We start from the raw sequence: 12,973 nt of genomic DNA, 5'->3' as shown, positions 1-12,973 counted from the left end.
CCTGAGCACAAGAAACCCATCTTGGGGAGTGCCTGTGGCTCAAGGAGTAGGGCGTCAGCCCCATATACTGGAGGTGGCGGGTTCAAACCCGGCCCCAGCCAAAAAATTGCAAATAAAAAAAAAAAAAAGAAAGAAACCCATCTAATGGGGTCACCCTGCTACTCTCCATCCTCTGCCAAATAGGTAGGATCCTCAGAAGACACCCTGGCTCTTTTTGCCTGGGCCACCTGGAGAGCTGAATTTATTCCATCTATTTTCCTTTAAGGTGTTTTTGAATAATAGCTGTTAACTGGCAAGTGAACTTATATACTTTTTTTTTCCAAAACTATTTTTAAACTTTAGCTCATTTGTACCACATAAAGATGTGCTTTGGTTTGCTTAATAGACACATCCGAATATTGCCTGTAGAGTCCTTGTAAGATGTCAAGGAATCTTGAGCCCAACCCTGAACTACACTGAGGGGCAAGTTATTTTGATTAGGAAACAAAGTCACCTGCTCTTCCTGGTGGGGATGCAAGGTCATGGCAGAGGGCACAGGTGGGGTGGGGGTTGAGCAGGCTGGCCGGTGGGGCAGGTTTGTCCTGGCCCACAACAGGCCTGTGTTGATACAACAGAGCTGCCTCTGTGGCTCAGCTCTGTGGGCGCCTGGGGAGGAGGGGTGCTGCAGCTGGGAGGGCAGGGAGGCCACCTGTGGAGCCACCAGCCCCAGGCCACTTGCAAGCCACAGCTAGCTCCCTACTCAGCACTTTGGGCGAGGGGAGCCACTGCCTGCTCCAGATCCCAATCAGGACTGGCTCGGACGCAGCTGGGGTAAGCAAGGTCTCTAGACTGGGCTTTGGGGCTACGGGAAGGCAGTGTCTTGTGTCTCTTGTCTGTGAACCCCGTGCCTCAGTCACCAGAAAGGACAGAAAGAAGGCTTTGGATTCATCTTGGTGTCAAAAGGAGCAAAAAGAGGACTGGATGATATACTTTTTCAGGGAGTTGTTGGGGGGGGGGATGATGTGTATCCTCTAGTAAATAAATGGGTAACACTTTGGGGATACTTTGTGGTCATCTTGAACTAGACGGGGGTGGGAGTGGAAAACATGGCATTGTCCTAACCTCACAGTTTTACCGCTAGTGGGAACGCAGACTAGTTAAAGAAGCAGTTGTGAACGACTGCTGTGTAGGAGGGGGCCTTTGTTCTCTGGGGTGCTGGTGACAGGCGGGGAAGGCTTGTGGAGGAAGAGGGTCCTTACCTGAGACTGCAGGAAGGCAGGGGCGGGTGGAGGGTGAGGTGGAAGGGGAGAGGCTGAGGCTGAGGCTGAGGCTCCAAAGCCAGGGGAAGACACAGCTCCTGAGGTGGGAGGGAGCAAGGGACACACACAGCGTCTCTGGAGAGCTGGGTTGGGACAGTTGGAGCTCCAGGAGGAGACAGATCCTGCAGCCTATTGTTGGTTGGCTCTGGGGTTTTACACTTTGTCCTGTTGGAAACTGGATTCAGAGACTGGGACGCGGGACAGACTTAGCATCTGGCACCCTGTAGACACTCTACATGTTATAAAGTGAAGTCCACCTGGAGTCTGGTAGTTCTCCCAGGAGACTGACTTAGGGTCAACAGTCTGGTTGCCTGTGACAGGAGGGGAGTCTGTGGCTGCCGCTGCCTCTTGCTTTCACATGGTCTTCAAGGCAGCCATTGGAAAGATCTTCACTTTCTTCCAGCCCCTGGGAGGGGTCCTTCCTGCCATCTGTTTTGACAGTTGAGGTGGTTCTCTCAGCAGTATGACTTTGGTCTATTTGGGAGTGGAGAAATGTTCAGGAGTCAAACCTGCCACACCTGGCAGTTTGGAATGTGTTTTATCTGCCTTGCTGGGTGGCCTCTGATGCAGCTGGGCTCAGCTCCCTGCAGGTGTGTGTAGCTAAGAATGGGCCACAGCAATTGCTATGCACCCCATGGGGTTAGTAACTCTTCTCTGTTTCCAGTTAAACTCTGGACATGCACCTGCTAGAGCATGTTGGATGTTTTATTTTTTTTTTAATTTTTTTGTAGAGACAGAATCTCACTTTATGGCCCTCGGTAGAGTACCGTGGCCTCACACAGCTCACAGCAACCTCCAACTCCTGGGCTTAAGCGATTCTCTTGCCTCAGCCTCCCAAGTAGCCGGGACTACAGGCGCCCGCCACAACGCCCGGCTATTTTTTTGTTGCAGTTTGGCCAGGGCAGGGTTTGAACCCGCCACCCTCTGTATATGGGGCTGGCGCCTTACCAACTGAGCCACAGGCGCCGCCCTGGATGTTTTATTATATTTGAGTCTGTATGTCTGAGACCCCCTCCCAGGAGTGTAAGTCTTTGTCCTTTTATTTTATCAGCCATGTCAACTCATCCTCACACCTGTGTGGTGGAACTCTGTCTTATAGGGACAGTTTTGGCCGACCTGACTTGCAGGTCCACCCTCAACCCAGATGGGTATACCAGGACATACAGATTTATTTCATTCCTGCTGACTACACAGGGGTGTGTTGTATCAGTTTTTTTTAATCATTCCCCTGTTGATGGATATCTAGGTTAAATTGATTTGTTACAATCATTTTATATAATGTTATAAGAAACATTCTTGGGCATCTACTTTTCCATACGTATCTGGGTTTGTCCGGATAAATAGCAGTGGAGATGTTGGGTCCTGGGTATGAATAATGTCAAGTTTGATAGATATTGACAAATGGCTCTGAAAACTAGTAAGTGTATGAAAGGACCCACTTCCTCATACTCGACCCTCCACAGTCTTTAACCATATTTGTATATCTTTTGCCAGTCTGATAGAGGATAAGAAGTGCTAGCTTGTTTTATATTTTTAAAATAAGAGGGATTCTTGTTGGATTTTTTTCCTGTTACATTTTAGTTTAACTCAAAAAAATTTCATCCTAAGGCTTTTATATATTTATCAGCTTAGGTGTCTCTCTCTCTCTTTTTATGCCTGCAGACCAAGGCTGGGCCAAGATGGCGTCTGTGTTTCGAAGCGAGGAGATGTGCTTGTCCCAACTGTTTCTCCAGGTGGAGGCCGCATACTGCTGTGTAGCTGAGCTCGGAGAGCTTGGATTGGTTCAATTTAAAGATGTAGGTACTGCCTTCTTTGGAGATAAGAGGAAGGTGTGGATGGGAATGGACAACTCTTTCTCAACACTTTCTGGTAGTGAGCAAAATCCATTCTGTATGTGGGGCAAGGATCGCCGAGCTGGAATAGATGGGATTCGGTATTTCTGGTCCTTCTGGCTAGGATCTGCAATGATTTGCGAGTCATCCACTAACATTCTGTCTTTCCCTCCATGCCGGTCTCCTCCAAGGAATGCTTTGAAGCTCTGAATGGAATTTCTACAATGTAGATATCACTGTATCTTACTTATTTCCTGTGTAGCACCTTCAAATGTTGGATATATCGAATATGCATGTGGATTAACAAACCTTGTTCTGAGGACCAAAAAAACCTATTTTTCCTGAAAAGGCAGGCTGAAAACCAAGTGTCCTGGAGTCCACAGTTGACTGTGAAACCCAGGACTGAGTTCTGGACTGACATTCTAAGGATAGACTGTCTCGAGTGTGCTGCTGCAGTGGTTCTCAACCTGTGGGTCGTGACCCACAGGAACTGGATTAAAGGCTCGCAGCATTAGGAAGGTTGAGAACCAATGTGCTAGAGTATCATTTCCCAGGGGCAGCATAGAGCCTCACCAACCTCTCAGGGAGTCCAATTTAGAAATTCAGTTACTCTCTTGGTTATTTCCTTACCGTGATCATGGTCAAAGCTAAGCTCCTGCAGGGAAGGATCATGTCTTGCTCTTTTCATCCCTAGTTTCCAGCCCAGGAGCTGACATGAGGCAGGTCTTCGATAACATTTATTGGGCTGAGCCTACAGTCACCAATACAAGAGTTGGATTTTTGCTGATGACTGTGATATAGTCCATGGAGCTGTGCGATTTTCAAGGGCCAATCCTAGTCATGACCCCCTGAGGATTTAGTGGCTGATATGGACAGCCAATGCAACTGGAAACAAGGGTAATTTAGAATTGAGAAGACTTGTTTCTTCTAGCAATGGGAGGGAAGATTTGAGGCATTGGGGGGATTGCGTTTAAGAACACCAAGGTGTGTTTTGCCTACTACTCACCTGTCTTGTGCACAGAAATATTGATTCCTAAGGCAATTCCAGCAACATTCTTGAGCATTAAAAAGATAATAAGTCTTCAAACAAGTACTTCTTGAAAATTAAAAAAAGACAATAAAATAACCAAAAGGAATATATCAAAAGTGGTTGCTACTAATGTAGACCTTGTGTTTTCCCCTCCTAGTTAAATGTGAATGTGAACAGCTTCCAAAGGAAATTTGTGAATGAAGTCAGAAGGTGTGAATCACTGGAGAGAATCCTTCGTAAGACGATTTTTTTGCTTACTGTTCAAATGTGAACTGGCAAGGGGGTGTAAATAGTTTGCAGGACTTAACAAATGTGTCACTATAATACTTTTTTGAGGTGATCCTGAAGTGGGTGGGGAGGTTGGGGATGGGATCTGGGTACTCTGGCAGTAACAAAGGCAGCTGAGCTGAATGACATGCACCTGTTCTGCTTGACCTAATTTTTTTAGTGATGAGAAAACACAGTCACCTTGGGCTCTCTGGGGGGGTTTCATCCCTCAGGTTTTCTGGAAGATGAGATGCAAAATGAGGTTGTAATTCAATTGCCTGAGAAGAACCCGCTGACCCCTCTCCCTCGGGAAATGATTACCCTGGAGGTAAGTCCTTTTACACTTTGCCGGTGAAGGACAGCCATGAAGTCTGTGTCCTTGAAAGCTCTGAGAGCCACTCACAGAGCCTTTACCTGGACGCTGAAAAGATGGAGATGGGTTTGCGTGACTGTCCACTTTTCGGTGTTACTACTCCAGGAAAATCCCAGTGTGCAGTTTTGAGAGTGACCCCTACTAATTCCAGGAGAGGGTTTTTTTCCCTTTTCTTTCTCAACATAGCCCTAGGGAAGCTCATCCCACTTGGAGGAGTGATTTCTTTTGTGCATATACAGGCAGTGAAGTCAATCTCCTACAGCAATGGTTCTCAATCTTCCTAATGCCGAGGCCCTTTAATACAGTTCCTGTGGGTCATGACACAGGTTGAGAACTGTTATCCTAGAGGGAAATGTTTTGGATATTGGCATATTAAAATCTGTCTATTTGAGCCAGGTGCAGTGGTGTGGGGGGAAGGACTGCTTGAGCCCAGGAGTTCGAGTCCAGCCTGGCAACATAGCAAAACCCTATCTAAGAATGAATGAATAAATAATTTAAAACAATTATAAAATCTGGATATTTGGGGAGAAAACTATTAACCAATATAAATAGGACCTCCCCCAAGTGATGCTGATTTTCAGTCTTATCCCTCGTCTTGGGTACCAGCCCTATTAATTCAGCAGCCTTGCTTACCCTCATCCTTTCTGTTACTTTAATACCTGCACCTGTTCGTGTGGATCTGCGAGATGCAACATTGTTCAGGCTTAGGCTTTTGCCCTTCTATCTGAGTTAGAGCAGAAGTTGTCTAGCCTTTCCAGTTTTCTTCCCCATTCCACTCTGGTCTGTCTCCTACCACTGGATTAACTTCTGTCATGGGATTGCCCTATCTCGCCGCTCTCCTGCCTAAGAATGTGCAGCAGCTCCCTGTCACCTGTCGGCTCCTAATCTGAGCACCAAAGCCACTATCACTGTCCTGTCCTACTTCTCAGGTCCTCCACTCTTCCTGGGCTTGTTCCGACCAGACCGTTCTGTGCTTGTCTCATGCATTTCTCAACTCCAAGCTCCTGCTCTGCTGGTCCCTGGCCTGGAGGGCTTTTCCAGTGCACCACCACATTTTTCTTTCTTTCTTTTTAGCAAGGCAGTGACTAATGAAGTCACTACACCACCACATTTTTCTTTCTTTCTTTTTAGCAAGGCAGTGACTAATGAAGTCACTACACCACCACATTTTTCTAGTCTAACCCTGCCTCCAGATTCCCTTTAATTCCCATCTCTTCTGCACACTCTTCTCTGACTCTGCCACAGCAGATAAGTTCTCATTTCTCAAGATTTTCGTTGTTGTCAAGTTTCAATGTAATAAATGATGTAAATGTGATCAATATCACATTTTATAATTTATCTCTAATTCAACAATTTCCAAGCTTCATGGTCTCAGGCACCTTTATATTCTGATTTTTTTTTTTCAGACAGAGTGTCACTCTGTTGCTTCAGGCTAGAGTACTGTGGCATCATAGCTCACAGCAACCTCAAACTCTTGGGCTCAAGCAATCCTCTTGCCTCAGCCTCCCAAGTAGCCTCCCACCATGCCCAGCTGTTTTTTTTTCTATTTTTGGTATAGAATGCCCACTTCTGGATGTTATAAAATCTTCTCTGACTACGCCAAGGCACACACATTTCAGGTTTCACCATTCTAGCTTTAAAATACTTGATTTTGTCTGACATTAATAAGCTTGTTGAGGGGCAGAGCTAGTGTTTGAATGGATCTTCTTTTAATTTTTTTTATGTTTTTGGTAAGGATGACTCTTAGATGGAATAAAAAATATTTAACATGATAATCTCTTTTTTCTTTTTTTTTTTTAGAGACAGATTTCTTACTTTGTCACCCTCGGTAGAGTACAGCTCACAGCAACCTCAAGCTCTTGGGCATAGGCGATTCTCTTGCCTCAGCCTCCTGAGTAGCTGGGACTACAGGCACCTGCTATAATGCCCAGCTATTTTTTTGTTGCAGTTTGGCCGGGACTGGGTTTGAACCCACCACTCTTGGTATATGGGGCCGGTGCCTTACTCACTGAGCCACAGGCGCCACCCCATAGTCTCTTTTTTCATAGGAGACCTTAATCCATTTACATTTATTGCGATTGCTGATTTGCTGGCTTTTTGGGTTGCCATTTGCTTTGTTCCTTTCTTTCCTTTCCTGCCTTTCATCATTTTATTTTTTAGGGTTCCATATTATTTCATGGTTATCAAATTCATTCATTTCCACTGCTATGTAGTGTTCTTTTTATTGAATATAACACATTTTATTCATTGTCTTGTTTTGGTGGACATTTGAATGTTTTTTTTTTTTTTTTGTAGAGACAGAGTCTCACTTTATGGCCCTTGGTAGAGTGCCGTGGCCTCACACAGCTCACAGCAACCTCCAACTCCTGGGCTTAGGCGATTCTCCTGCCTCAGCCTCCCAAGTAGCTGGGACTACAGGCGCCCGCCACAACGCCCAGCTATTTTTTGGTTGCAGTTCAGCCGGGGCCAGGCCCGAACCCGCCACCCTCGGTATATGGGGCCGGCGCCCTACCGACTGAACCACAGGCGCCACCTTTTTTTTTTTTTTTGAGACAGAGTTTTATTTATTTATTTTTATTTTTTTATTTTTTTGTTTTTGTTTTTGGCCGGGGCTAGGTTTGAACCTGCCACCTCTGGCATATGGGACTGGCGCCCTACTCCTTGAGCCACAGGCGCCGCCCTAGAGACAGAGTTTTAGTATGTCACCCTTGGTAGATCACAGTACTGTGACTTCATCATACCTCTCAGCAACCCCAAACTCCTGGGTTCAAGCAATCCTCTTGCCTCAGCCACCCTAGTAGCTGGGACTACAGGCATCTGCCACAGTGCCTGGCTAGTTTTTCTATTTTGTAGAGACAGGATGTTGTTCTTGCTCGGGCTGGTCTCCAACTCCTGAGCTCAGAAAATCCACCTGCCTCAGCCTCCCAGAGTGCTAATATTACAGGCATGAGCCACGGCACCAGCAATATTTTTAAATTATTTCTTCAATCTCACTATTGCATTCCCAAATTCTGGCCAGTATAGAGTTGATCTCATCTATTAGGTTTTGAATTTCAATAGCTCTATTTTACATTTTTAAGATTTCTATATGCAATGGTACATTTCAAAACTATTGAGAAGTGAGTATAGGGCTTGGGGCCTATAGCTCAAGTGGCTAGGGTGCCAGCCACGTACATGGGAGCTGGGGGGTTCGTGCCAAGCCCAGGCCTGCCAAACAACAGTGACGGCTATAACCTAAAAATAGCTGGGCATTGTGGCGGGTGCCTGTAGTCCAAGCTACTTGGGAGGCTAAGACAAGAAAATCACTTAAGCCCAAGAGTTGGAGGTTGCTGTGAACTGTGACACCACAGCACTCTACCCAGGGTGGTATAGTGAGACTGTCTCAAAAAAAAAAAAGAAAAAGAAAAAAATTAAAAAAAAAAAGAAAGAAATGAGTATCATTGTGATGGATGTGTTACTTAGTTCAATGTAAGCATTTCACATTGTATATTGAAGCAGTACCCTGAACCCCATAAATGCATCAATGTACAAAGTTATGATTTAATAAAAAAATAATAAAAGATTTCTAAATATTTCTCTTTTTTAAAAATTTATTGTTGGGGATTCATTGAGGGTACAAGAAACCAGGTTATACTGATTGCATTTGTTAGGTAAAGACCCTCTTACAATCGTGTCTTACCCCCCAAAAGGTGTGGCACACACCAAGGCCCCACCCCCCTCCCTCCTTCCCTCTCTCTGCTCTTCCTTTCCCCTATCCTCACCATGTCATTAATTGTCCTCATATCAAAATTGAGTACATAGGATTCATGCTTCTCCATTCTTGTGATGCTTTACTAAGAATAATGTCTTCCACGTCCATCCAGGTTAATACGAAGGATGTGAAGTCTCCATTTTTTTTAATGGCTGAATAGTATTCCATGGTATACATATACCACAGCTTGTTAATCCATTCCTGGGTTGGTGGGCATTTAGGCTGTTTCCACCTTTTGGCAATATTTCTCTCTTTATATCTACCTGTTATTTTATCTTGGGACATGTTTGTTTAATAGTTCCTGTATTTCTTTTTAGAAGCAATGCCTTTATCTCTCTAAACATTCTTTAAAAAAACTTTTAAAACCTTGTTGAGAATACTCTGTGAAAGGGCAGCGCCTGTGGCTCAGTCGGTAAGGCGCCGGCCCCATACACCGAGGGTGGCGGGTTCAAACCCGGCCCCGGCCAAACTGCAACCAAAAAAAAAAATAGCCGGGCGTTGTGGCAGGCGCCTGTAGTCACAGCTACTTGGGAGGCGGGCAAGAGAATCGCTTAAGCCCAGGAGTTGGAGGTTGCTGTGAGCTGTGTGAGGCCACGGCACACTACCGAGGGCCATAAAGTGAGACTCTGTTTCTACAAAAAAAAAAAAAAAAAAAAAAAAAAAAACAGAGAATACTCTGTGAAAATAATTTCCCCCAACATGATTCTGTGTTCTGACTGTTGATTTTGATGGTGATCTTTCTTACTGTTTATTTCCGAATGAGCCTGGTTCTCTGTGGGTGCTCCCTGTGAAACGTAGATTGCTTTGTTGTTTGATCCCCTGCCTGTGTCCTGTGCTCAAGCTCTTCTGTGTAGCCTTTTTTCACCTGGTTGTCCCTGGCTGTCCAGCAGTTTGGAACTGATGACAGTTTGGAGGGTTTTAATTTTATCCATCATTGAAATGTGTTTGGGGCAGAAGGAATTCTCAATGTGTAATTTACTATCTTCCCTTTTCAGTGTTTTAAATGTTAAATGGGAAGGTTGGGAAGGGATTTGCCTCAACGCTTTGATTTCCCATGAAGCTGCCTTACACTGCCCGAGAGGAGTCCCCAGTCCTCTGCATCAATTCCAGGACTCCAGCCAGCGTGTGCAGGGCCCAGCTGGGGTCCCTCCAAGGTGTTGTCTATTCCTGAACAAGCCATTCAGCTTCAAGTTGTAATATGTTGCACTGAAAACCTTTTTAGACACCTGTTGCAGTTAATGTATATTAGGAATGTCATAGCACTTTTTGCCCTTCTATCTGGCTAACCTTCTTTTTCCTTCCTGAACAGACTGTTCTAGAGAAACTGGAAGGAGAGTTACAGGAAGCCAACCAGAACCAGCAGGCTTTGAAAAAAAGCTTCCTAGAACTGACCGAACTCAAATACCTCCTGAAGAAAACCCAGGACTTCTTTGAGGTCATTATTTGAAGATTATTTACCGATGGGTTCTTTCCTCAGAACCTCAAATTTTCATTTCAAAAAAGGGCTGGTTTGGAATCTGAATAAATCACTTCGTGTTCGATGGCTAGCCCCTTGGTGAGGGAGGAGAGAGCATTTTGGGTGGAATAACTGTGGTGCTGGTTGAACTGAAAGCAAAAATATGATGGTGCTCATTCAAAAACATGTGCTCAAAATGTCCCAGACAGAAGAAGTCAGGACACAGCAGAACAGTTAGTTTGAGCAGATTTCACATTGTCATAGCAAGAGAGTGGGAAACGGTTTTGCTCAGCAAGGAACGTTGTGCTTTCTGAATTATGTTAACTCTGGGGAATTAAGCTGCACTGAAACCAGACTAAAATAGTGGTGCTTTGACTTTCAGACGGAAACCAATTTAGCTGATGATTTCTTCATTGAGGATACTTCTGGTCTCCTGGAGTTGAGAACGGTGCCTGCTTACATGACTGGGAAGCTGGGGTGAGTATGGCTTGGTGTCCTGTGAGTTATGTGTAGATGGTTCTCTTAGCTGGTACCACGGTAGATTTTTTCCCTGAGTGAGTGAATGAAGAATGAACAAATAACCACCCAAATGGTCACTGTTCCCCAGGAATAGAGGTGTCTACAGAAGAATAAACCCAAGTGTAACCTTATTAGTCTGGTGGAATTGAAGGTGGTGTTACCATCTTGTTAGGTAGCACTGATGCTGAATTCTGGAGCCCGAAGAGTGCGATGTTTACTTTGCTTCCACATGGAGAGACATAGAGATGATTGTTATAAGGGTTTCCATGCCTCTTCTCTGGCCTTGGGATAATGCTATGGGGATATATATTTTTTGCTTATCTTTAAACTACTATTTTGGTAATAAAATGCATTTGGAGTTTGCATTTGTAAGTATAATTAGAAATGGGATAGTTTTGCAATCAAGTCATCCCCAACAAGCAGTTATATGGTTTTTATATACATGAAAATATGTGTCGATTCAAAATGGTGTGATTTCATTTCGTGTCTAAAGGAAATAGATGAATTTTGAAGCAGCATTTCTGAAAACTGTGAGTTTGGGATTTGTAATTTTTTATTCAATGGGTATTTGAGGACTTGCTGTTTGAGGGTGTAGGCATTGAATTTGAAAGGAAAAGAAAAAAATGTTGATTGAAAATAAATATGTATAGTTTTGAGTCAGAGTCACGTTGCCTGGGCTAGAGTGCTATGGTAGCCTAGCGCACTGCAACCTTAAACTCCTGGGCTCAAACCATCTTCCTGCCTCAGTGTCCTGAGTTGCTGAGACTACAGGCACCTGCCACAGTGCCTGGCTAATTTTTCTATTTTTAATACAGACAGGGGTCTTGCTTTTGCTCAGGCTGGTCTTGAACTTCTGAGCTCAAGGGATCCTCTTGCCTCCATCTCCCAGAGTGCTAGGATTATAGGCATGAGCCACTGAGCCCAGCTTTGATTGAAATTATTTGATCAGAAGGTAATACAGAATCAGTGTACATTTAAGAAGTAATAAACCAATGAAAGTCACCACTTTGAAGCTGAAAAGTTCGAATCAGCAATTGTCTAATGAGTCAGCACTTTGAGGCCTATATGAAAAGTTTGAGTCAGCAATTACCTGGATAATGGAAAAAAATAGAGATGCATAGACATCAATGTATTTGTTTCCTTCTTAGTATATTAAATTTTTTTTTAAATGCAGAGAGACCATTGTTGAATGTTTGCTCCCATTAGCTACAATGCTGTAATGAACGGTCTGTCATATTTTTAATTGTGATAGTGAATACATAGCACTGGGATGATTAAGGACACTTCACAGTATCAAAGGAAACAGAAGGTCAGAGACACCTGGGGCAAGTCGGGGTGGGACCCCTGCAGATGGAGCTGTGTTGGGATCTGTCCTGCTCCCAGAGTGAATGGTCCTTCACTTCCCAACCCATCTTCACATGCCCTGGGGCCTTCTTTCTGCGTCCCAGTCCCTGTGCCTCAGCCATGTCTTCTCTCCTGACTGTGCAGGTTCACGACCGGTGTAATAAACAGGGAGAGGATGGCTTCCTTTGAGAGGCTGTTGTGGCGAGTTTGCCGGGGAAACATCTACTTGAAGTTCAGTGAGATGGACACACCCCTGGAGGATCCTGTCACGGTGGGAATCTCAGGCTGCAGAAAACTCCCTCTGAAATTTCCCATAGCCCTCACCAGAAGAGCTTCCCTCTCATGGTGTCTTAGGTTTGATGAAGCCACTATCTATTTCTATTATTTATCTCTTCTTTGCTTTCCTTTTTTTTTTTTTTCAAATTTCAGATTAATATGAGGGTACAAATGAACAGGTTACAATGTTTAGATTTGTTAGGTGAAGTCCCTGTTGTAGTTGTGTCCTGCACCCAGGAGGTGTGCCATAGACCCTTCCTTGTGCCCGTGGGTGAGCGAACATTAACTCTCCCTTCTTCTCCCCCAACAACTTTTTTTTTGAGACAGAGACTCACTTTGTCACCTGCTGTTGGTGGACTGCTATACTGCTACGGTGTTGTAGCTCACAGCAACATCAAACTCTTGGGCTTAAGCGATTCTCTTACCTCAGCCTCCCAAGTAGCTGGGACTACAGGTGCCCGCCGTTACAACGCCCGGCTATTTTTAGAGACGAGGTCTCACTCTTGCTCAGGCTGGTCTCTAACTCCTGAGCTCAGGCAATCCATCTGACTTGGTGCAAGGATTATAGGTGTGAGCCAACACACCCGGCCTACTGGCTTTATATTAGTATTGAGTACATCGAATACTTGTTTTTCCATTCTTATGATACTTTACAAAGAAGAATGTGTTTCAACCGCATCCATCCTTTTCCTTTTTAAAAATCTATGAACTGGCTTGGTGCCCATAGCACAGTGGTTATGGTGCCAGCCACATATCCCAAGGGTGGCAGGTTCAAACCCGGCCTGGGCCAGCTAAACAATGACAACTGTAACAAAAATTAGGCAGGC

General features: G+C 44.6%; 1 protein-coding gene across 1 annotated transcript in view; it reads left to right on the top strand.

Moving 5' to 3' along the window:
• The first annotated feature begins 676 nt into the window (after positions 1 to 676).
• Positions 677 to 12,973, top strand: part of ATP6V0A4 (ATPase H+ transporting V0 subunit a4) — a 56,929-nt gene continuing 44,632 nt past the window's right edge. Inside the window, exons 1-7 of the mRNA XM_053553793.1 lie at positions 677 to 810; positions 2,961 to 3,094; positions 4,318 to 4,396; positions 4,661 to 4,755; positions 9,861 to 9,986; positions 10,390 to 10,484; positions 12,015 to 12,141. Coding sequence (XP_053409768.1) covers positions 2,978 to 3,094; positions 4,318 to 4,396; positions 4,661 to 4,755; positions 9,861 to 9,986; positions 10,390 to 10,484; positions 12,015 to 12,141 — 639 coding nt within the window. The 5' untranslated portion in view covers positions 677 to 810; positions 2,961 to 2,977. The remainder of the gene's footprint in view (positions 811 to 2,960; positions 3,095 to 4,317; positions 4,397 to 4,660; positions 4,756 to 9,860; positions 9,987 to 10,389; positions 10,485 to 12,014; positions 12,142 to 12,973) is intronic.

This window comes from Nycticebus coucang, chromosome 11 (assembly GCF_027406575.1).
Source record: "Nycticebus coucang isolate mNycCou1 chromosome 11, mNycCou1.pri, whole genome shotgun sequence".
NCBI classification, from domain to species: Eukaryota; Metazoa; Chordata; class Mammalia; order Primates; family Lorisidae; genus Nycticebus; species Nycticebus coucang.
This window is presented reverse-complemented; position numbering and strand designations above follow the sequence as displayed.